Genomic DNA, 24,275 nt, shown 5'->3' with positions numbered 1-24,275 from the left:
AGTTTTTCTTCTATTCCTGTCTTTTGAAGTGTTTTTATCAAGAAATGATGCTGGATTTTGTCAAGTGCCTTTTTTGCATCAATCAAGATGATCATATGTTTTTTTCCTTCAATTTTTAAAATGTGGTGTATTATGTTAATTGATTTACTTATGTAGAACCAGGCTTGCATACCAGGAATAAATCCCACTTGGTCTTTTGATATGTTGCTGGATTTGATTTGCAAATATTTTTTTGAGAATTCTTGAATCTATGTTCATTAGAAAGACAGGTCTGTAATTTTCTTTTCTTGTAGTGTCTTTATCTGGCTTTGGTATTAGGGTAATGTTGGCTTCATAAAATGTGTTGAGTAATTTTCCCTCCTCTTCGATTTTTTGGAAGAGTTTAAACAGGATTGGTGTTAATTCTTTTCAAAATGCTTGGTAGAATTCACCTGTGAAGCCATCTGATCTTGGACTTTTCTTTGTTGGGAGATTTTTGATGATGGATTCAATCTCCTTAATTGTGATTGGTTTGTTAAGTTCTTATATTTCTTGTTGTATCAGTGTAGGTTGTTTATGCATTTCTAGGAATTTGTCCATTTCATCTAGGTTGTCTAGTTTGTTGGCATACAGTTTCTCCTAATATTCTCTTATGATCCTTTTTATTTCTGTGGGGCCAGTCATAATCTCCACCCTTTCATTTCTGATTGTATTTATTTGCATCTTCTCTCTTTTTTCTTTGTTAGTTATGTAAGGTTTTGTCAATTTTATTGATCTTCTCAAAGAACTGGCTTTTGGTTTTGCTGATTTTCTCTATTTTATTTATTCTCAAATTCATTTATTTCTGTTCTAATCTTTATTATTTCTTTCCTTCTGCTTGCTTTGGGATTTGTTTGTGTTCTTTTTCTAGTTTCTTCCATTGTTCAGTTAGCTCTTTGATTTTAGCTCTTTCTTCTTTTTTAATATAGGCATTTAGGGCTATAAATTTCTTTCTCAGGACTGCCTTCACTATATCCTGTAAGTTTTGGTAAGTTGCACCCTAATTTTTATTTGTCTCAATATATTTACTGATTTCACTTGCAATTTCTTCTTTGACCCACTGATTATTTAGGAGTGTGCTTTTTAGCCTCCACACATTTGTAAATTTACCTCTTTTCTATCTATTATTGATTTCCAGTTTCTTTCCATTATGCCCTGAGAAGGTGCTTTGTATAATTTCAATCTTTGTATATTTATTGAAATTTGCATTGTGACCTAATATGTGGTCTATCCTGGAGAAAGATACATGGGCACATGAGAAGAATGTATAATCTGCCGAGTTTGGGTGCAATGTTCTATATATGTCTGTTAGGTCTAACTTGTTTATCATATAGTTCAAGTTCTTTGTTTCCTTGTTGACCTTCTGTCTAGTTGTTTTATCTAATGATGTAAGTGGTGTGTTGAAGCCTCCAACGATGATTGCAGAGTTGTCTATTTCTTCCTTCAGTTTTGCCGGAGTTGGTCTCATATGATCTGGGGCATCCTGGTTTGGTGTAGATATTTATCACTGTTATATCTTCCTGGTGAATTTTCCCTTTTATTAATATATAATGGTCTTCTATATCTCATAACTTTTTTGCATTTAAAGTCTGTTTTATCTGATATTAGTATCGCTACCTCTGCTCTTTTTTGATTACTATTTGTGTGGAGTATCTTTTTCCAAACTTCCACTTTCAGCCTGTTTGTATCCCTGGGTCTAAGGTGAGTCTCTTGTAAGCAGTGTATGGATGGCTTATGGTTTTTTTTTTTATCCATTTTGTCAGCCTATATCTTTTGATTGGGGAGATTAATCCATCCATATTCAATAAAATTACTGTAAATGCATTATTTACTTCTACCACTTTATTTTTTGGTTTTCATATGTCAAACCTTATTTTTGTCTGTCTTTTGACTCTTTTGGTTATCCTTTCTGCTATTCATTCTTCTATACTCTCTTCTAAGCCTCTCTCTCCTGTCTTTTTCTTTTAGGCTCTCAGGCTTCCTTTGTTTTCTGAAAAGGTGGATTCCTTTTTATGAACTCTCTTAGTTTCTGTTTGTTTGTGAACATTCTATATTCATCTTAATATTTGAAGGACAATGTTGTTGGATAAAGAATTGTTGGCTGGCAGTTTTTGTCTTTCAGTATCCTAATTATATCACACCACTGACTTCTTGCCTCCATTGTTTCTGATGAGACATCTGCACTAAGTCTTACTGGGCATTCCTTGTAGATGATGGTTTGCTTCTCCCTTGCTGCTCTCAGAATTTTCTCTTTATCTTTGTCATTTGACATTGTGATGAGTATATGTCTTGAAGTAAGTCTATTCAAATTTATTCTAATTGGGGTACGCTGCACTTCATGGACATGTAAATTCATTTCTTTCATGAGAGTTGGGAAACTTTCAGCTATTCTTCCCTTAAATACTCTTTCTGCTGCTTTTCCCTTCTCTTCTCCTTCTGGAACTCCCATGACATGTATGTTATTGTGTTTCATGTTATCATTCAACTCCCTTAGCCCCTGCTCAATTTTTTCCATCCTTTTCTCTCTTTGATTTTAGCTGTTGTGTTTTTGGTATCACTTATTCTTTCTTTTATCATTTTGAGTCTGCGGTTGCACACCTCTAACGTGTTTTTTTTTTTTTTTTAAGATTTATTTCTTTATTTCTCTCCCCTTCCCCTCTCCCTCCACCCCGGTTGTCTGTTCTCTGTGTCTATTTGCTGCGTCTTCTTCTTTGTCCACTTCTGTTGTCAGTGGCACAGGAATCTGTGTTTCTTTTCATTGCGTCATCTTATTGTGTCAGCTCTCCGTGTCTGTGGTGCCATTCTTGGGCAGGCTGCACTTTTTTTCGCAATGGGTGGCCCTCCTTACGGGGTGCACTCCTTGCGCGTGGGGCTCCCCTTCGCAGGGACACCCCTGTGTGGCACGGCACTCCTTGCGCGCATCAGCACTGCACGTGGGCCAGCTCCACATGGGTCAACGAGGTCCGGGGTTTGAACTGCGGACCTCCCATGTGGTAGACGGACACCCTAACCACTGGGCCAAGTCTGCTTCCCTCTAACGTGTTTTTGATCTCATCTATCATGTCTTTCATTCCCATGAGTTCTGTTACTTTTATATTCAGAATTTCAAATTCTTTGTGGTCGCTCGATGTCTTCTTGATCTCGTTTATCTCTCTCTCTTTTTTTTTAAAGATTTATTTTTTTATTTATTTCTCTCCCCTTCCCACCCCCCGCATCCTGGTTGTCTGTTCTCTGTGTCTATTTGCTGTGTCTTCTTTGTCCGCTTCTGTGGTTGTCAGCGGCACAGGAATCTGTGTTTCTTTTTGTTGCGTCATCTTGTTGTGTCAGCTCTCCATGTGTGCGGCACCATTCCTGGGCAGGCTGCACTTTCTTTCACGCTGGGTGGCTCTCCTTACGGGGCGCACTCCTTGCGCATGGGGCTCCCTATGCGGGGGGCACCCCTGCGTGGCAGGGCACTCCTTGTGCGCATCAGCACTGCGTGTGGGCCAGCTGCACACGGGTTAAGGAGGCTCGAGGTTTGAACCACGGACCTCCCATGTGGTAAACAGATGCCCTAACCACTGGGCCAAGTCCGCCGCCTCATTTATCTCTTTAGCCATATTGTCTTTCAACTCAATTTGATTTTGGAAATTTGTGTGCCTCTCATTAATTAGTTGCTCAATTCTTGTGTCACTTCTGGGATTTTGATGTATTCATTTTCTTGAGCATGTCTTTCATTTTCTTAGTATGGCTTGTAATTTTTTTGTTCATGTCTAGGCATCTGATTAGGATGATGAGTTCACTCAGATGCTCAATTTCTCTCTCTGATAGGAATTTATTGGTGGGAGTCTGTGTGTTACTGCTCTTCTTTGATTCTTCTGTCAACTTGGGTCTTTAGGATTATCCCTGCTAGTTGCTCAAAACTGGGCTCTGGACCCCGTAATGGGTTGCAGGCCCACTTCCTAGGGCCTTGGGGAGGGAGGCTGTAAAGGCTGGGAAAAGCCTCTCCTACTTACTTACTTTTTAAATTTCATCAAATGCACTTCCTCTGTCTGCCAGCAGATGGCGCTCTCTGACAGCTCTCCCAGTTCAATGCTCGGTCAGAGCGGGTTTGCTGAAACACGGACAGGATCAATGTGACAGAGGATCCTGCCTGGAGGCTGGGAGCCTTGCAGTTCTCAGAGACAGTTCTCCAGCCTTTGCTGGCAGCCCCCTCCCTTTTCCCGGGTAGGAAATAATTCCACTCCCCTCTGCGATCTCAACAACCAGTCTGCGTTAACAGGGAAGGAGACTGAGACAGTAGGGTCCCTTTAGTCTGGAGCAGCCTCATAAGCAAACAATGGTGCAGCCCCACCCGCCCTGGAAGGGCTCCTGGGACAGCAAACCAGATCTGTGGGTCAGAAGCTGAGTCCCTTGGGCTGTGGGCCTCTCTGTCCCCTTGCCTTGGGAGATGGATCCCCTTTATCTGGCCCCGAGGCCTGAGAATTCAAGTATCTTTAGTGTGGGGGAGGGCGATGTCACCGTTTTGCCCGTTCAATTCTATTCCTTTGTCCCTCTCTCTTCCCAGCCTGGAAGATTTTTTTACAGGCCACTTCTGCCTGTCCTCTAGCAATTTATTTTTTTCAGAGAGAAGAGAGTCCCATATCTTTGTAGTCTGTCATCTTCTGGGAAATTTCCTATATATTCTTTTTTTAAAAGGTTTATAGTTTCATTTATGCCCCTTTCTCCCCCATTATCTGCTCTCTGTGTCCATTCGCTGCGTGTTCTTCTGTGACCGCTTCTGTCCTTATCAGCGGCACCCGGAAACTGTGTCTCTTTTTGTTGCGTCATCTTTGCTGCATCAAGCTCTCCGTGTGTGTGGCGCCACTCCTGGGTGGGCTGCGCTTTTTTCATGTGGGGCGGCTCTCCTTGCGGGGCACACTCTTTGCGTGGGGCTCCCCTACACAGGGGCACCCCTGCATGGCATGGCACTCCTTGTGTACGTCAGCACTGTGCGTGGGCCAGCTCACCACACAGGTCAGGAGGCCCTGGTATAGAACCCTGGACCCTCCATATGGTAGGCAGACGCTCTATCAGTTGAGCCACATCTGCTTCCCTCCTACATACTCTTAGGAGGTAGGATATGAGAGTGCACAGAGATGAGAGAGGCTCATTTCACTTCCTTTGGGGCGTTTGGGGGACTTTTTTTGTTGTTGTTGCAATTAGAGCTCGAAACAGGCAATGATTGCTAATGTTGAATTTCCCTTTGTAGGTATGTTCAAGACTGTTAAGCCACATTTGGAGAATCTGTTTCAATCTTGTTTTGATAGTTCCCCTTACTCTCAGCAGTGGATAGTCTGTTCCCAGGCAGGGATGAGGTCAAAAGCTAGAATTCTGTCACCCTAACCGAGCCAGGCTTTCCTGTAGGAAATCCTTGCAGTTTAGTGCTGTCATCTTCTTCCTAGGGCTCCTATCTAGATGGTGCAAGGTGGTGGTTCCTGTACGAAACTTGCAAAAGCCATGGAAGGAGAGGGAGACACCCTTGCAAGTAGACCTCAAAAACGTACAGTCTCCCACTTCATTTGGCCTCAGTTACCTGGAGAGATTGGGAAAAAGGGAGATTCTCAAAACTCCCCCCGTGAAGCCCTGTGCAGCTGGACATGCCCCAACATGGACAAGGCTCTTCTATGACTGGCATCCAGGAGGCAGTCACGTGTGGGTGGAGGGTGGAAGAACTGATGGATTCTACCTGAAGCTGTACAATGGGAGAAAGAAAGAACAGAGAAGTAGGGTTGCAAAAAAGAGCTAGGAAAACACAGCATGGGATGGAAGGGAGCAGGAATGCAAAAGAAAGGACCCAGAAAATAACAAACAAGGCTCATGGGCAGCAGTGGCCAGAGGTCCCAGGGCATAAAACCTTGATGAGAAAGCTTCATAAACCCCAGCTCTGCCTGTAGTCTCTGCTTCCAGAATATCAAGCTGGCGGAACAGAATTCTCAACACATTCCAGAATATTAGGCTGGTCAGATGGGCCAACATCCAGGAAAGAAAGGCTGCAAGGAAGGTGGCCAGGTGCAGTCCTGCAACATCCTTCTTGTGTGGAGGCCGCGGCTCTGGGGGCGAGGTGGGGTGGGGTGTGGAATGCAAGGCCAGCACAGATGGGTTCTGGCATGCCCAGACTAGGGACAAGCTCCCGGGGCAGGATTCTTTCAGTGCTGCGGTGAATCCAGCTTGGAAAGAAGGTGTTCAACCTGGTCAGCTTTGCAATCTCCTCCAGGATGCACAACTGGAGGGCCTCTCAGGGTGGATCCCAAGGTGTGTGTGCTGACACCTCCTCATTCCCCCTTTCTGGATCGTTGTCCTGATACACCATAACTGATGAGACCTCTCTGCTGCTGGCTTCATATTCTAAGCCCAGAGGCTCCCGCTTGCAGCCCCCACCCTCTGCGGCTGCTTTCACCGGACTCACAGTGTGTTACTAGGATGGGTAGAGCCATCTCGGCATCACGGCAGGTAGACCTGCAGGTGGGGCTCGCGCAGCGGCGTGGGTGCCTACGTGTGCCACCTCCTCGCTCTCTCCTTGGCGGCCTGCTTCACCTTCTTGTCATTGTCGTCCCGGGAGAGCTGGTTCCATTGGCGCACGAAGCCATGGCTCACGTCCAGCCGACTGCCAGGTTTGCAGCAGAGCCCCAGTCCGGGGCCCGGTGCCACCCCCATCTGGAGCCTGGTGCGGGGACCCCCAGCCTCCTGCACGGCCTCAGCGGCTGCCTTCTCCCGCCAGCCCCCGCTTGTGACATTTTTTCCTATGAAGTAGAAGTTGGGGTCATCTGCTGAGAATACAGAAACAGAAAAGTCTCTCCCCTGTAAACAAAGCAACGCCCTTGACCCCTTTTGCCTTCGTTGACTGCAGTTCCTCATCTGCATTCAGCCAGGTTTCTTGAAGGAGCCATATCTCTGCGTTTCATCATCTCCTCTTCCTTCCTCTACTCTTTTCCAGCTCTTACCTCTATTAATTCGCCCAAACTGCCGTGGTCAAGATCACGGCGGCTTCCCTGCCCTGTTCCAGCCTATCTGCACCTCTCGACCGGGCCTGACCCGCCCTCTTTCTGCGCCACACGCTCTCCTGGGGTGCTCTCTGCTAGTCTGTGGGCGGCGAGGGCAGGGCCTGTGTCTGCCTTGCTCAGCGATGCTTCCTCGGCTCCTACCCAGGGCCTGCTGCATAGGAGGCGCTCAACCAATGTCATTTTATGACATTGAAATAGAATTATTTGAATCGTGGAGTACAGCGTCTTAGGTCCTCAACGATCCGGCTACCACCTTCGTCTCTTCTCTCGTCACCCACAAAGCCCTTACCTAAGCCCCAGGTGGCTTCAGACACTCGAGCTGTCTTCGTTTGTCAGGGCTGCTACGACACATGCCTCTCAGTGGGTTGGCTTAGACAGCAGGAATTTATCGCCTCGGTGTTTTGGAGACCAACAGTGCCACATCAAGGCCTCGCCAGGGCTTGCTTTCTCCTGGAGTCTGCGGAGCTCCAGCAGTCTGCTGCCAAGTGGCCATCGCGTCGTGTCTGCTCCCCTGACTCCACTCACTTCTGGCTTCCTCTGCCTTCTCGCTTCACTTCTGCGTCCAATTTCCTTTGCTTATAACGACAGCCATATAGATTAAGTCCCCCCCCGATTCAATTCGGTCTCATTTAAACAGGATCGAAGAAGATCCTATTCACGAATGAGTCACAACATAACAATACCTTCAAAGAGCCTATTCACTAATGGGTTTCCACACGCAGGAATTAAACATGTCTTTTATGGGGCCTGTGAGTCAATCCCCAATACCAGCTCATCGCAGTGCTCCAAACAGACCAAGCTCCGACTCTTCCTTTGTCGTTGTTGTTTTTTTAGGAGGTACCAGAGATTGAACCCAGAACCTCATACATGGGAAGCAGGTGCTCAACCACTGAGCTACACCTGCTCCCCTCTTCCACGTTTTTGAACATGTTCCTCGTTGCTTTAACGCTCCAGCACTCCCGCTCGTCCACTGCCTGGCTGCGGCCCCCCTTTCTGGAATGGTGGGCCCCTGGAGGAGTTGGAGCTTTTTAGAGCCTGAAGGCCATTTGTCCAGGTTGTCCAGAGATGCCGCTCTAGTCTGGGCTCCCTCATCGCCACTGTGTGTGTGTTTTTTTTCTTTATTTCTAAGGAAGTTTTAGATGACAGAAAAGTCCCCCACCAGTGTGTAACTTTAGGGCAGGGGCAGAATATTCCCAGGCAGGGGTTTCCGCACTTCTCAAGGAAGGCGTTGGGCCACGGGATTCCTTCAGCTCCTCCTTGTCCCTGGAGGATCATTACCGGCCGGAGAAGGGCTGGCAGTGTCCAGACTCTGGGCCCCTGGGACAGCGGCTGGGGAGGGTGGGGTGAAGCCACCTTCCCAGGAGCCAGGGCAGCTGTGAGGACGGGCAGCCCTCGCCCGTGCAGCCCCAGCCCCGCCCCTCTCCCTCCTTGAGGGGGGCAGCCTTGCGTGGGGGGGGTCGGCGAGAGGGCTTTCGAGCACCCTGGACGCCACTTGTGACAAGCGTGTGACTTTGTGCGGGTCTCCTCAACTCTCTGGCTCTCAGTTTCCTCCTCTGTAAAGAAGGCCGTTCTTCGCTGCACCTCACACCTGGATGGGCTGGCTGGGGTAACGCGGGCAGAGCACGCGCCACAGCAAGAGTGGGGGCACGGCAGATGCGAACCCCGCCCGCCCTGCCGGCAGCCTGGCAGCGGGAGGCAGGCGAGGGAGCCCACGGGCGGGCGCCTGCCGGCATGGCCAGCCCAGGGCCCTTGCCAACGAGGGCGGCGTCTCCTCTCACACAGGGGCGCTACTGTTCCCGCCGGAGGAGCTGGACGTGAACGTGACTCTTGGGGTGGGGGTGGGCAGGGTAGAGGTAGGAGAAGGGTGGTGAGCAAAAGGTAATGCCATAGGAAAGCGGATTTGACCCAACGGATAGAGCATCTGCCCACCACATGGGAGGTCTGTGGTTCAAACCTCGGGCCTCCTTGACCCGTGTGGAGCTGGCCCATGCGCAGTGCTGATGCGCGCAAGGAGTGCCCTGCCACGCAGGGGTGTCCCCGCGTAGGGGAGCCCCATGCGCAAGGAGTGCACCCCGTAAGGACAGCCGCCCTGTGCGAAAGAAAATGCAGCCTGCCCAGGAGTGGCGCCGCACACACGGAGAACTGACACAGGAAGATGTCGCAACAAAAACAGACACAGGTTCCCAGTACCGCTGATAAGGATAGAAGCAGTCACAGAAGAACACACAGCAAATGGACACAGAGAGCAGACAACTGGGGGTGGAGGGGGAAGAAGGGGAGAGAAATAAATTAAAAAAAGGTAATGCCACAGAATCAGTTCCTAGAGCTGCCTAATGAGAATACAAGCAGACCCAAAAGAACACAGCGAATGGACACAGAGAGCAGACACTGGGGGAACGGGACGGGGGGGGGGGGGGGAGAAATAAATAAAAATAAATCTTAAAAAAAAAAAATATATATATATATATATATATATATATATATATATATAAAGAGCCACACAAGCAATTCTTAAATTTTCTAATAACCATGTCAAAAAAGTAAAAAGAAACAGGTAAAATTACTTTAATAATATATTTTAACCCAATAAATAGAAAGTATTATCATTGCATAGCATTAAGGGGTTAAAATATCTTAATGGGATATTTAACATTCTTTTTTTGTGCTGTCTTCAAAGCCTGGTCTGTGTTTTACATTTACAGCACATCTTGATTTGGATTCTTAAATTTTCATCAGAAATACTTGATTATAACCTGTACAGCTGAAAAAGTAGACTAACATAACTGAAAAATTTCATACCCATGAAAGTCCAAGCCTGGTCCTCTAATTATCCCCACTTCTCAGAAAAGGAAACTGAGTCACTGAGTGGTGAAATAACTTGATCTCCAGCTAGAAGGTGCTGGAGCTAGGACTTAAATGTGGATAGCCTGGTTCCAGAACAGTTCAGCCTGTCTTGTCCTCTCCCCGATCAGCCTTAACCAGCTTTGCATTTTCCAACCGGCTCCACTCTCTGTGGCGGTGAGAACAACCAGGCCAGGCCCTGCTGGTCCGGGGGGTGGAGAGGGCGATAGACCTGGGTTCTCCATAGCCACTGGGCATCTGTCATCCTAGTTACAAGTTTCCTTTGCCTCTTGCAAGTCTTACGTTGGGTGCTGCGCTCTCAGAGGCCCCGCTGTCCCCAGGGGAGAGGGGCCAGGGAAGGCGGAAGGGGCTGACCCTGATCCCATGCCCAGAGCCCGGCTCCCACACGGCTGAGCAGGAGCCTGGAGGAGGCACACACAAAGGAGGACTTGGATGCGTCTCCAGCCGGGCCAGGGCCTCTCCTCTCTGCTTGCCCTGCTCTGACCTCCCCGCGAGCCCTCACACAGGGAAAACGGGGGGGGGGGGGCGGTCAGCAGCTCCTTGTGACACGCTAATCCCAATCTGCTGACCACATCCCGAGCCCGGGCGACCTCCGTGCTCAAGGAGGGCTCGGGACCAGGGGGCCCCAAGGAGGAGCTGCCGACCCAGCAGGTGGGTAACTCCCAGGGGCCTGCGGGGCCAGGGAACCCGGGGCTGGGTGAGGAGTCGGGGTGGGGGCGTGGAGCTGGGGAGACCACATTCCACGCTGCCCACAAGCCGAAACCAACTGGCCGTTCTCCAGGTTGGGCCAGGCCAGCCTGCCGGCAGGTTTAGCAAATGAAAATACAGGAGGCCCACTGACTTGTGAATTTCAGGTAAGCAACAAAGGCTTTTTTGCTCTTTTAGTATAAGTATATCCTAACTATTGCACGGGACACACTTAACACTAAAAAAGTATCTGTTGTTCATCTGAAATTCGAGTTTAACTAGCAACTGAAATGGCAGGGAACAGGGTCAAAATGGAGAGAGGGGTGGGCATGTTTTTCATTGCAATCTGTGAGTAGCACGTAAATGGGTATTTTTAAAAATCAAAATGAACAGCTTGGACCTATTTAGAAAAGAGCTGCTGTAGGACTTTCACCATCTCTTTCTAAGAGTGGGCTGCTGGAGTTGGAGGATCTTGCCCTGCTGGTCTGCCTAACTGGCTCGGGGTGACCGGGCCACCCTCCCTCCTGTCGGAGCTCCTCAGGGTAGCTCCATCAGCCTCTCCAGTCCTGTTGCAGCCACACCCAGGTGGCAGCACAGCAGCATGCCCTTCTGTCTCTTCGCCTGCGTATTTGGACATCTACCAGCCAGAGATGACTTCGACTTGGCTCCCATTGGTAGATTCTGGCCCTCAGACTTTCCCTGCCCTTGCTGGGGAGGGGCAGAAGATGGGAGACCCTGAGATATGCCCTGGGGTCTTCAAGTCTGTGCGAGGTGGAACATGGGTCAGTACGATGCTAAGGATGGGAAATGGAAATAAGTTTCAGAGCAAGACACTGTGCCGGGCACATTACAGGTATTATATGACTTCCTTTACAACTTTCTTTGGTAGATACTATTATTATTCCCAATTCATAGATGAGGAAACAGAGGCTCAGAAAGATGAAGTCACTTCCCTCAGGGTGTTTGTCTGGAGACGTCTTGGCTCTAGATGTCAAAACAGACTTGGTGTTGTTGGGCCTGGGTTCGGGTCTCAGCTCAACCTCTTACTAACTGAGTAGATGATGGAACTGATCAATGGGGACTAGGTCAGGGGCAGCAGCAGGATGGTGAAGGGTCCGTGAAGGAACCAGGAATGTTCAGACGGGAGAGGAGAAAAATCTGGAAACAAGTGAGCTGTATCCAAATATACTCAGTGGGGAAGCATCTTGTCATGTGGGGAATAGATGAGATTTGTTTTGGTGACCAAGCACTGCTGGTGCATATATTAGTTCATTAAATCTTCGTGATCCTTCCATTCCCCTTTCACAGGGGTAAACCAAAACTTGGCTTATATCACACAGCTTGCAAGTGGAAGAGACAGGATTTGAACCCAGGTCTGATTTTTGCACCACACCAGGCTTGAGTCAGAGTCCAGATCCCTGGCTATTTCTGGCAGTGTGAACTTAGAGAAATCATTTATTCTGCTGGAACTGCTTCCTTCCATGTAACCTGGGAATAATGATGATGGCCTCAACTCTGAGATGAAGATTTGAAAATAATCAGCGCACCACCAAACACAAGCACATACCCAGTGTCACGGTGATGTGACTGGTCATCACCCCTCCTGAGAACGAGGGCACTGTGCGAAGGGCAGTCCAGAATCGGCTGGGAAGTTTCTGGGGTAGCCCTTTGGGCTGGGGAGGATGGACGGTCTGGGGAACTGGCTCCGATAGGCGGGCTATGCTTAAGGTCAAGTCCCCGAGGGGAGCCAGGCCCGTTGTTTTGGCCTTAGGCCAACTCACCTCCGGGTTGAGGATTTAGGTATTTGCGTGGGTGCCCCTTCTCGGGGCAGGGTGTGCCAAAGTGTTGCCCAAGGGCTATTTGCTTCAGAGCCATGTGGGGTGCTTTCAAATGCAGGTCCTGGGGCCCAGGCCAGACCTCCAGAACCACAGGAGAGGGGGTGCCGTTTCTTAGGACCGCCCCAAGGTTCTGATTACTCTCAAGCTCGAGCTCCACTGTCCAGAGGCAGTAACAGAACTGGGTCTGGATGCCCTGCAGCCCTGACTTCCTGTCCCGGGAGGCGGCCGCCTGGAGAGGCCAGTGCGGAGGAGGCGGGGCGTTCTCCAGGGGACTCAGGGCGGCCAGAGGCAGCATGTCGGAGGGGGTGAGTACCCCGCACTCCGGGCTCTCCTTCACCCGCCTTCCCTCTCCCTCCCACTCCTCTCACGCTGGGCGGCCCCGGGGGATGGGCCCTGAGCCCCGGTCACCTCCCTGTGGCCCCTGAGCCGGCCCCTAGGGAAGAGGCTTACCCCCGAGCCCGGGCGAGGGCGCCGCGTTGGGGTGTGAGCGGCCCTTTGCCTGGCTCGCTCGGGCTGGCGCGGGCCTGCTCCCGCCTCTTCCTGCCTCCTCTTGGCCCAGGTGGGCACGTTCCGTGTGGTCCCCGAAGAGGAGCAGGAGCTCCGTTCCCAGCTCGAGCGCCTCACACCCCAGGACCACGGGCCCGTCTTCGGCCCGTGCAGCCTGCTGCCCCAGCACACTTTGCAGAAGGTGAGGCAGCCAGGGTGTGAGGAGGGGGGCTTGGGGAGGCAGCATGGGAAACTTGAACAACATCCTCTCTCCTGTAGAGAGTCCAGCCTTGGCTCTCGGGCTCACCCCAGGCCTGAGGGACAGGCCTCTCCTCGGGGCCATCCTGGAGGTGAGGGCCATGTGTGAGACTGGCTAGCCACCAAGAGGGTCCCCTGAAACCATGTCTGGGGCCTGGGGAATGAGGAGCTAACTGCTGCCCCACTGCCTGGTCAACAGACCGAAGTTCTAGAGCCAGACCCACTTCCAACTTGCTGTGGACCTTGAGCAAGTTGTTCTCCCTCTCTGGGTCTCACTGGCACCTACGAAAGATGGTTGGACCAGCTTGGAGGTTACCAAACTCTGCTCTCTGGAAGTTGGCAGAGCTATCTTGGATGAGCCAGGGAGGAGGACGTGGGGTTGAGCTGAGCCTGGGCTCCTGGCTTCCATCTTTGCTTCCCCCAGGCCCTTCCAGGGTCTCTCTGCTCTGTAAGAATCTCGGGCCAGGCATCTCACAGAAATGGCGTGATCAGCTCCCCCAGCCCGGGCTCCCGCTCCTCTCTTAGCTCACTGCTGCAGTCCAGGGAGAGGCCACTGCGTGGCTGAGAGGCGTACTGGAGCCTTCTCCTGGCCCAGCAAAGGGGAGGCACGGGGGGCTCTGGGTACAGGCACAGGCTGCCATCTGCCGGGTATCTTTGTTTTTGAAAAGATCAAAATTAAGCCAGGGGGATGGAACAGAGGGAAGTAATTAAAAACGGAGTCTGAGTAGGAGCTCCAGCTCCAGCTCCTTCTATGGGTGATTCTTGGGCAAGAATTGGCACCTCTAGGCGCCTCACTTGCTCATTCGGGAGACGGGGATAAGAGTGCCAGCCGTGCTAAGGTGTGGCAGAGATGCACGCACGTTTAAGGGGCTGAGCGGAGTGCTAAGCCAGGGCTCAGGAAGTGCAGGCTGAGGCTGTTAGAAATATTTCACCTGTCAGCGATGTCCCCCAGGCAAACCCGCCCAGGGCAATTGGACCTAATTTTCTCCAAACTTAATCATCTGAGAAGCTGCCAGTGCCCACGCTGCCCTTGTGGGCCCAGGAGTGAGGTCCCAGCTGCAGCGCCCTCGGCCTGGGGCGCGACGGGCGTGGGGAGCAGCGGCCGCCGGGGCCGGGCCCGTCCACCTCCCTGTGTCTTCCCGCCCGGTTCCAGGCCAAGGACGAACTGAACGAGAGGGCGGAGACCCGCGCGGAGGCGGTGCGAGAGCTGCGGGCGCTGGTGCGGGAGCAGGCGGCGGCCGGGGAGGAGCTGGCCCGCGCGGTGGCCGAGCGGGTGCGGGGCAGGGACAGCGCCTTCCTCCTGCGCTTCATCCGCGCGCGCAAGTTCGACGTGGGGCGCGCCTACGAGCTGCTGCGAGGTGAAGCCCGCGCTGGAGGACGGCCCCGGCAGGGGCGGGAGGGGCCGGAGAATGGGGTTCGCCCTCGCCAGGCGCTGAGGTGGGGAGACCCCTCCCCGGCTGTGGGCAAGTCTCTCTCTCTGAGCCTCCACCTCTTTATCTGTAAGATAAATTCACTGTTTAGCCTCCAGGATCCCTTTGCGCTCTGACAGTGAGTGAGTGAATGAATGAATGAATGAATGAATGATTTTGTTAGGACCAGATTCCTGGAGCTCTGGCTCCTCTCTCTTCTCTTCCAGTCTTGGGACTCACTGAATACACCTGGCTCACCCCAGCTGGGTGTCCAGGATACGGAGGGGTTTCCCGCCCCAGGCACGGGTCCTTAGGGCCTGCCTTTAGCTCTAGAAGGCTGCAGGGAAGGCAGGTATGTGCCTTGTGCACGCAGCTACCCACCCCTCATGCCAGCTGGAATTGAAGACGGTGTCAGCCGGAGGACAGACCTGCCCTGGGCCTGTGGGCTGGATGAAGACAGGCTTTCTAAGGAAGCCAAGTGCCGGCTGCTGGTGGAGGGGAGGGGCGGCCCGGCAGGCCTTGCCGGCTGATGGATTTCGTTTTCTTCTTTCTTCCTTCTGCAAATGTTCCTTCAGCGCCATGGGGTGCTAAACCACTGTCGTGGGCCAAGGGACACAGTAGAGAACAAAACAGACAAGAAGAATCCCTTGCCCTCGTGGAATTTATATTCTTTTTTAAAAAACTTTATTTCAACTTCAGAAAATAACAGACAAAAACTGCTTAACAAATTATGGAAACTTTACTTTTAAAAAAATCCTGTCTAGGCACATTTATCTTATTTATCCTAAAAACAGACTCAATGGTTTCTCCAGTATTCTGAAAGATGACATGACCAAGGTGGAACTTATATTCTCATGGTGGATATAATCAGCCAGAGAAATAAAAATAAAATATATAGACTGTTAGATAATAAGGGGTAGAGGAAAAGAAAGGAGGAGGGTAGGAAGGATTGAGGGGTAGAGGTTTTAGGTAAGAGTGGTCAGGAAGGCCCCGTGCAAAGGGAACCTTGAAGAAAAGCCCGAAGGAAAGGGGGGCGCTGCCATGCTGGCACCCGGAGAATGGCATTCCAGGCAAGGGGGGCAGCAAATGGGGGCAGCTAGGCGCTGATGGTTCTGATCTCACAACTTCTCTAATAAAGGAACAAAACGAAACAAACAGAAAACCCCAGGAGCGTACCTGGAGGGTTCCGGGGCCAGCCAGGGGCCAGCGGGCCCTCCCTTGGCAAGGCCCCTGAGCACCTCCCCTGGGCCTTGGGTTTGGGGGTGGAGACAGGGGACCTGTTCTGGCTGGGGAAGGATGGGGTTTGTGGGAAGAAGCAGCCCTGCTAGGATCGGCACACGTGGATGCACACACGCTCTCCCCTGGAGCTGGGATTTTATCTTGGAGTCTCCCACCAGCCTTGCCCTCATGCCCCTTTGCCCACCTTCGCCCTCAGTTAACATGCCCAGCAGGAGAAGCTTCGCCTAGTACTCATGGAAAAGAAAGTGATAAGTAAGAAGCATCCTCCTAGCTAGGATTAGTTTTCAAATGATGTTCACGCCCAGTAGCTCATGTGGTTACTGCGGCTGCAGGAGAGTTCAGTGGTTCCACCCGATCTTTGGAGACGAAACATGGCGCTCGGAAAGGCTGAGGGTCCTGCTCAGCCACGCCAGCAGACGTGCACGGAGAAGCTGGGCAGGAGCGGGCCTCTGACTCCCACCGAGGGCTACCCTGAGCTGGGGTGGGGCAGGCGTGCGCCGCTTCCTGAGCGGCACTCCTCTGCCCGCCCTCTCCAGGCTACGTGCACTTCCGGCTGCAGTACCCCGAGCTTTTCGACAGCCTGTCCCTGGAGGCCGTCCGCTGCACCATCGAGGCTGGCTTCCCCGGCGTCCTCTCCAGCCGGGACAAGTATGGCCGCGTGGTCATGCTCTTCAACATCGAGAACTGGGACGGGGAAGAGATCACCTTCGACGAGGTCAGCTCCCTCCGCCTTCCTGAGCTGGGTTCCCTCCCTCCACCCTGGACGCTACAGGACCCTCATTCTTGGTCCCGCAGGAGTTGAGGTCTATGGGGGGAAAGATGGGCAGCCACCTGCCATCAAGCCCTTCCCAGGCAGGGGGAGAATTCCTAAGATGTGCCAGGGCGGCTGGAAAACCCAGCAGCTTTGCAGGCTTTGCAGTCCACAGCTGTCACCCCACCCCCCGCGAGAAGGGGACAGCTGCGGGCCATGAGTCGGGGGTGGCCCTGCCAAATGCTGAAAGCTGAGAGGAGAGAACAGGGATTAGTGGACTGTGGGCTGGGAGAGATTCTGGAACGCACAGGCTCCAACCCATTTAGCTAATGAGAAAATTAAAGCTCAGAGAGGTTGGGATCAACCTGCCCCAGGTCACTCAGTGGAGAATGGGGACTGGAATCCACGGTCCTGATTTCCAGCCTGAGCTCTGTGTGCTTATACGTGTGTGATTTCCCATGTCACACCCTTCTGGGGACTGCCCCAGGTTGGGGAAGTAGGGTTTGTCTTCTGGGGACTTTGGCATGAACCATGGAGCCTTTAAAATTTGTTTTTCTTATTTTAAAAGAGTACAAATGCATTGTAGAAAAGGCTCTCCAGATCCTCAGCATCGTTTATTTTAAAACATCCATCTCTTTCCTAGTGATTTGAGATGCCGCCTTTAAGATATTCTGTACCTGTAAATGCACTTGGGCCCATGTCTGGACCTTCTCTTCTGTTCCATTGGTCGGTGTGTCTATTTATGCTCCAATACTGCACTCTTTTAATTATAGAGGTTTTAAAGAATGTTGAGTATCTGTTAGGGCTGGTTCTTTCCTTTTTGCTCCTCTTTTTCAGGATTTTTCTAGCTATTCTTGCATGTTTCTTTTTCCCTGTGAACTTGAGAATTTATTTGTTTAGCTCTAGGAGGAATGTTATGAGTATTTTTATCGGGATCACATTGACTATAAGTTCAACTTGGGGGGAACTGATACCCTTGTGAGTGGTGGCACATCCATGGTCAGCCCTGCTATCCGGACAAGAGCCGCTTTCCCGGAAATCTGTGTTTCTTTCTGTTGCGTCATCTTGTTGTGTCAGCTCTCCATGTGTGAGGCGCCATTCCTGGGCAGGCTGCACTTTCTTTCACGCTGGGTGGCTCTCCTTACGGGGCACACTCCTTACACGTGGGGCTCCCCCACACGGGGGACACCCCTGCGTGGCACAGCACTACTTGCGCGCATCAGCACTGCTCATGGGCCACCTCCACATGGGTCAAGGAGGCCCGGGGTTTGAAACTTGGACCTCCCATGTGGTAGACGGACGCCCTAACCACTGGGCCAAGTCCGCTTCCCTGCTTTCCCTTTCATGCAAGCCTACTTTTGTGCACTCAGGAATGTTTTAAAATTTTCCTCAAAAACCATTTGCCTATTGCTCATTAAGTTCATCCTAAGTATTTTATGTTGTTGCTATAAATGGGGCCTTCTCTTCCATTATATTTTCTGATTATTGTTTGTATATATGAAGATTATTGTTTTGTATGTTAATTTTGTGACCTGTGGATTACCTTGAGTTTTCTAAATATACTCTCACATCACCTGTAAATTGAAGAGATAGTCTTTCCTCTTCTTTTCTAGTTCTTATGCCCCTAATTTTTTTTTAACCTTTTATTGCATTGATCCATATTTCCAATACAGAGTTAAAAGGTGGAAAAGACAGTGAACATCTTTCTCTCGTTTTTCACTTTATTGGGAATGCCTCTAGTGTTTTTCCATTAAATAAGATACTGGGGAAGCGAACTTGGCCCAGTGGTTAGGGCGTCCGTCTACCACATGGGAGATCTGCGGTTCAAACCCCGGGCCTCCTTGACTTGTGTGCAGCTGGCCCACACGCAGTGCTGATGCGTGCAAGGAGTGCCGTGCCATGCAGGGGTGTCCCGATGTAGGGGAGCCCCACGTGCAAGGAGTGTGCCCTGTAAGGAGACCCACCCAGCGTGAAAGAAAGTGCAGCCTGCCCAGGAATGGCGCCGCACACACAGAGAGCTAACACAACAAGATGACGCAACAGAAAGAAACACAGATTCCCGTGCCGCTGACAACAACAGAAGCAGACAAAGAAGATGCAGCAAATAGACACAGAACAGACAACTGGGGTGGGGAGCGGGGAGGGGAGAGAAATAAAATAAATAACTCTTAAAAAAAAAAGATACTATCCTTAGGACTAAGGCATTTATATGTTAAGGGAGAGGCTTAAAATATATGTATATGTACAGATATATTTGTGTATATATTCTTATTACAAAATATATCTACTTATTTTAGAAAATACAAAAAAATCACAAATTTAAAACCATCCACTATGCTACAACCCAGAGCAGAGATTTCTATGATTGACATCTTTCCCTAACCATATATAAATATATTTTTCTTATGAAAATCATATCATGCTCTACAAGTGATTTCCTAATATGCTTTTTAAGATAATAACACACCTTGAACACTTTCCTATATCATTAGTATTCTATGCCTTTTTTAGCTGCTTCAAAGTGTTTCATGCACAAATGTACCATCATTTAACCTGTCCCTATTGCTGGGCATTTAGGTTGTTTCCAATGTTTCCATTATTGTAAGAGTACTGAGAGGTGCACTCTGGCAGCTAACCATGGATATGACCTTCAAGATTATTTTCTTGGTATACATTCACAAAGGCAGAATGCCCTAGCTCAAAACCTGTGGCAAATTACCTCCAGTAAAGGCTGCACCTGCTAGCTCTCCCCACCCCTGGACTGGCGTCTCCGTTATCTTTGTGGGTTGAATCTTACAGCTTGCTCATTCTGTGCCCAAGATCTTGCAGGCGTATTGCTTCATCCTGGAGAAGCTACTAGAAAATGAGGAAACGCAAATTAATGGCTTTTGCATCATTGAGAACTTCAAGGGCTTCAGCATGCAGCAGGCGACTGGGCTCCGGGCCTCAGATCTCAGGAAGATGGTGGACATGCTCCAGGTGAGGGTGGGAATCCTGCCCGGCAAGGGTGGCTCACAGATGGGTATGGTTGGTTTCCCAATTTCATGATGCTGGGAGGGTTCTGAAAAAGACAACTTCCCGGTGCTATAAAGAGCAATAACGACCATCACAGTTCCTACTGCAAACATGGGCATGCACATATAAACACTTGCCAGGTATTCCCTTCGTTATTTCAATTACTCCTGAGAGCAATCCCTGCCGGCTTCCCTGATTCGTTTTACAAACTGGAAACTGAGGCTCAGAGATTTAAGTGACTTCTCAAGGTCACACAAACATGAAGGGGCAGAGGCTGGACTTGAATCCCCATCTTCTGACCTGGAATCCATGCTCTGCCTCTTTGAATGTGAAATTATCCAGAGGAAGGGCTATCATCAGCCCCCTGGACACTTACTCCTATGTCAGAAGTCCTTTCTTAGAACTAACCTTAAGCTGGCTGTATGTGTAGCTGGGAAAGGAGAGGTTGGAGGTGGGGGTCGTGGGAGTGGCTGAGGCATGACAATAGTGTCCCTGTGGTCTAAAATAATTTACAGTCCACTCGGCAGGCAAGTGGGTTTGAAAAAGCTCAGTCACCTAAAAACCAAGCAAGGCTGCTGTTTCACATCTTACCCTGACTAATTCCAGAAATTTCTGCAGCAGCAGGGAGAGGGCTGGGGTGCCCGGTTTCTGGGGCTTCTTTCCAGCAGCTGGGGCCACAGTGAAGCCGGGGCTCCCTCGTTGTTGGCTCCCTTGTTGCTGGAAACTTCAGGGGGCTCTCCTCTGGGGCAGCTGCGTGATGCTGGGCAAGGCTGTCCTTGTGCCAGGGGGAAAGGCAGGAGGGGAGTGGGAGGCCACCGGTGCCTTAGGGCAGGGCCATCTCTGTCACTGCAGGATTCCTTCCCAGCCCGGTTCAAAGCCATCCACTTCATCCACCAGCCCTGGTACTTCACCACGACCTATAACATGGTCAAGCCCTTCCTGAAGAGCAAGCTGCTCCAGAGGGTGAGTGCCTGGGCCGCCCAGAGCAGTGCTTCCGGAACATTCATTGTGTAAATGAGTAACTTTGGCATGATAGCAGGAAAGGAAAGAGTTCATGGAGCAAGAAGAGTGCGGGTGGGGGTGAGGACGGAGCCCACCTGAGCCCTCCTTGCTCTCCGCCATGCTCCAACAGATGGATGGCGTTGATCCCACTGACAACACAGCCTGGAGAGTGGGGGCGGAAATGGCATGCTGTGACTTTGTCCCGTCCCGTCCCTCTCCTTCATCCCTCTTCCTTAGGTCACCTGCTCAGCTCATTCTCCCCGGTTTCCCTGCAGGTCTTTGTCCATGGAGATGACCTCTCCGGCTTCTTCCAGGAGATCGACAAGGGCATCCTGCCTGCTGACTTCGGGGGCATGCTGCCCAAATACGACGGCAAGGTCATTGCCGAGAAGCTCTTTGGCCCTCGGGCCCAAGCTGAGGACACAGCCTTTTGAGGACGTCTGCTGCCAGCTGAGCCGTAGTTAGCATCCCTGGGCCTCTTTTCAGCTGGCCTGGACCCAAAAGACTGGGAACAGGGCTGCCCGAGATGACTAGTTCCCCCAAACCTCCCTGAGCGTGGGTGAGCTCAGGTGTCCCCGTTCTTCCAGGTTGGGGAGACAATAAAGTAGGTGAGTTCCCCTGTGAGACACTAGTGTTTGCTGGATGCGCCCCTTCCTCTCGGGGAAGGTCTGGGGATTGGGCTCCCAGACCCTACTCTTGCGGTACCACCTGGAGGTAGACACCCCTTCTGTTGTCTGGCTGCTGGTGGTGGGTGAGAAGCCTCGGTTGTTCCCACCGAGGTACCCCAGCGAATCATCCCGAAGCTTGTCTGCTCTTGCCTGGGGGTCATCTCCTCCCTTCGGGAATGAATTACTCTTGGTGCATCCACCTGTTGGAGCAGGACTCCCTGCTGTTTCCTGGGCTGGGGATTCTCTCCTCAGTCTGATCGCGTCTGCTTTCCCTCCTTCACTAATTTCTCTGATTCACCGCTGAGAGTTCTCTTTCTTGTTTTCCAAGCAGAGGAAAATACATTAAATGGATATGAATGTCCATATAGAAGCATTTTTTTTCACATCCTTTCCTTTCTAAGGTTTGCAGTGTGTGGTCATCACCCGATTAACTTCCTTCTTTTATAATGTTCACAGTCAATAACCCATGGGCAAAAATGCTATTTCTAAGGATTTCTGAGCGGTAATTTATAAATGACATCAGGATGTGGGGGAAACTGCAGGCAGATGCTGACCAGCAGACTCTTGGGGACGGCCTTGGCTCCTACTCAAACCCAAAGGGCATGCTGGGGTGCCCCCTAAGGTCAGCAGGTTGGGGGACTTAGCCCAGGTGAGGGCTGGGGGACTGACAGAAGCCAGGAGCTTTCTGAGCAAGTAGCCCGGTGGCTACTCTTGGGCCTGCACCACCCCCTGCTGGCCCTGCTCTGGCACTGCCCCCCCCCACGACCAGTCGGGCAGGAAGGAGACCTGGTGTGTGAGGCAGACTTTTGCTGGGAAGTGTGGTGCCGCCTTTGGGAGAACGTGTCTGAAGCGCGGGAGTGTTAAAAGCAGATGTGCCCAACATCCTAGGTGCCTGAACACCAGATTCCTACAGATGGCCACCACCCCTGCATTAATGAGATGTCGAAGGAAGGTCGGTAAAATACTCATTCGCAAGCCATCAGCTATGGGAACAGGGAGGAGAACACAAGAATTGTATGACAACCATCTGGTGGCCAGACCATCTTCCTTTCTGCAGACAACTGGGATGAGGCGCGACTGCTGCCCTGTAAAAGTAGTTTGAACAGAGTGAGAGCTGGAAGGGAGCAGAGATTCATTTGTGATACCCAATGGGGACTCTCAGGGAACCCTTCGGCCGGCAGACAGAGGCAGCTCAGCAATTCGGCTGGGTGTGGGTGGGTGTCTCAGTAGGGAGCCATGAGCTTCAGAGCCTCTGAACAAGAGCATCCAGATTACCTGCTGCTCAGAGCTGCTGGGGTTCACCTGGGGGAAGCCAGAGGAGGCTAAGCTGCCTGGGTGGGCCTGCCCAGGCTTCCTGGAAAAGGGAGGCCAAGTCTCCAATGATGAACCAAGTCAACCAGGAAGAGTCCCCTCCTAAGGGGTCAATGGGACCATCGCATCCCACTTTCTGGCGCTGGTATTGAGGAAACTCAGCAGGGTTTGGTCCGGAAGCTCCCAGGGTCCCCTGAGCCCTCACTACTCAGGTGTGGTTGGGGATACAGCATCTGCACTGCCGGGGAGCACGTTAGAACATGTGGAACCTTAGGCCCCACCTCGGGCCTGCTGGATCAGAACCTGCATTTTAACAAGCTCCCCAGGAGGTTGCACATTAAAGAGACAATCGAAGTCTCCGAAGCAGAGGTGTGCAAGCTCCCTGCACACTGGAATTCCCTGAGAGCTTTAGAAACTACGGAGGCCTGGGCCCCACCCCCAGAGGATCCCAGGTACTTGGTCTGGGGTGTGGCCTGGGCCTCGAGATCTTTCCCAGTTCCCCAGTGGCTCTGCAGTGCGGCCAGGGCTGGGAGGCCCTGCTCGAAGCTCTGTGTGTAGACATATGGAGGAGGTGAGGTCAGGGAGCAACCTATTCTTGGCCCAGGATTGATAACTAACGATCTAAAGGCAAACTTAGCCTCTGGTTCTTTTTCCTGAGCAGAGAGGACAGAGAAGCAGGGCTGCCGCCAGCTTGGGCTGGATGGTCATAAGGGAAAGCAGCAGGCCACACTGGGCTATCTGTTCCAGAAGAAGAGCAATTTCCAACCTGGGGCAGCGTCCCGAAGGAAGTTGACCAGCCAGCAGGAAGGAAAGGTGTAGGTGTAGGTGGGTACACCTTGATGTCCCAAGGTGACCATATGAAGAAGACAAAGATTCTGATCAGGGTAATGCATGTAAGTGACTGGTCCGCACTTCTGAGTCCAGGAATGTTTTTGGAAATTATATCCAGGCTCGTTTCGGCCTTCCTTGCAGGCCCATCAGTTAATGCTCCCCCATGACGCTGTACCACAGCAAACGCTTTTCTTCTGGTTTCTACACTGTCCCAGGAGGTGATGTATGAGTAGGAACCAAACAGACCAAGCCAAATCCACTGCCCCAAAGTAACGGATACCTTAAAAAATATTTTTAAAAATTCTCTTAATGATCCTCTCAATATTACTAGGCATTCTGGTTATAATTATTCCCATCCTGCACATAAAAAGAAAGCTGAGTTTAAGTCCTGCTCAGATAGAAGAGCTAGGCTGTGGGACCCTAAGCCAGCTCCTCTGGCTCCAAATCCCTCTGGTATTTGTGGCTACCTTACGCTCGGTCTCAAATATTTTATTTCTTTCTGGGGATTGGGATGGGGGTGGTAGAGTCAGGTTTGGGGAGGAGGAAAGAAAAGAGGAACAATGACTATTAGAACGTCTTTTATTCTAGGTAGGTTTCACCAGCCATCAGATAAAGGAGGAAATAACTTGAAGAGGAAACCAACCAGTCTTCAGGAAGAATGCTGGGGTAATTCCATGGAGTAGAAAGCACGAATCAAAAGGAAGTTCTTTACAACAAAGTAGTTCCGGACAGCACAGAGCCACAAGGAGAGGTGGGGTTTAAAGTGTCCCCTTTGGGGAGAGGCTCGGCAGTCCAAAGCCAAACTGCCTTTAATGTCTCCACATGGCTGACACATTCCAGTAAGCCCCTCCAAGGGCACGGAGAAAGGAATGAGGGAT

The 24,275-nt window shown here is 50.9% G+C and overlaps 1 protein-coding gene across 3 annotated transcripts; it reads left to right on the top strand.

Annotated features, from left to right (window-relative positions):
* Positions 1 to 10,472: 10,472 nt before the first annotated feature.
* On the top strand, positions 10,473 to 21,588 carry RLBP1 (retinaldehyde binding protein 1). Of its 3 annotated transcripts, XM_004455218.3 has the most exons (9): positions 10,473 to 10,553; positions 10,684 to 10,756; positions 12,627 to 12,732; positions 12,987 to 13,115; positions 14,325 to 14,529; positions 16,356 to 16,534; positions 19,391 to 19,549; positions 20,438 to 20,548; positions 20,863 to 21,588. In XM_004455218.3, the coding sequence occupies exons 3-9, from the start codon at positions 12,721 to 12,723 to the stop codon at positions 21,019 to 21,021; spliced, it is 954 nt and encodes a 317-aa protein (XP_004455275.2). In that variant the 5' UTR covers positions 10,473 to 10,553; positions 10,684 to 10,756; positions 12,627 to 12,720; the 3' UTR covers positions 21,022 to 21,588. The 3 variants fall into 3 exon arrangements, with proteins under 3 accessions (XP_004455275.2, XP_004455276.2, XP_004455274.2); XM_004455219.3 differs by lacking the exon at positions 10,684 to 10,756 and having other exon boundaries at positions 10,478 to 10,553; XM_004455217.3 differs by lacking the exons at positions 10,473 to 10,553; positions 10,684 to 10,756 and having other exon boundaries at positions 12,521 to 12,732.
* The last annotated feature ends 2,687 nt before the right edge of the window (positions 21,589 to 24,275 follow it).

This window comes from Dasypus novemcinctus, chromosome 3, assembly GCF_030445035.2.
Source record: "Dasypus novemcinctus isolate mDasNov1 chromosome 3, mDasNov1.1.hap2, whole genome shotgun sequence".
Taxonomy (NCBI): Eukaryota; Metazoa; Chordata; class Mammalia; order Cingulata; family Dasypodidae; genus Dasypus; species Dasypus novemcinctus.
Note: the sequence above shows the minus strand (reverse complement) of the source record. Positions and strands in the feature narration are given on the sequence as shown.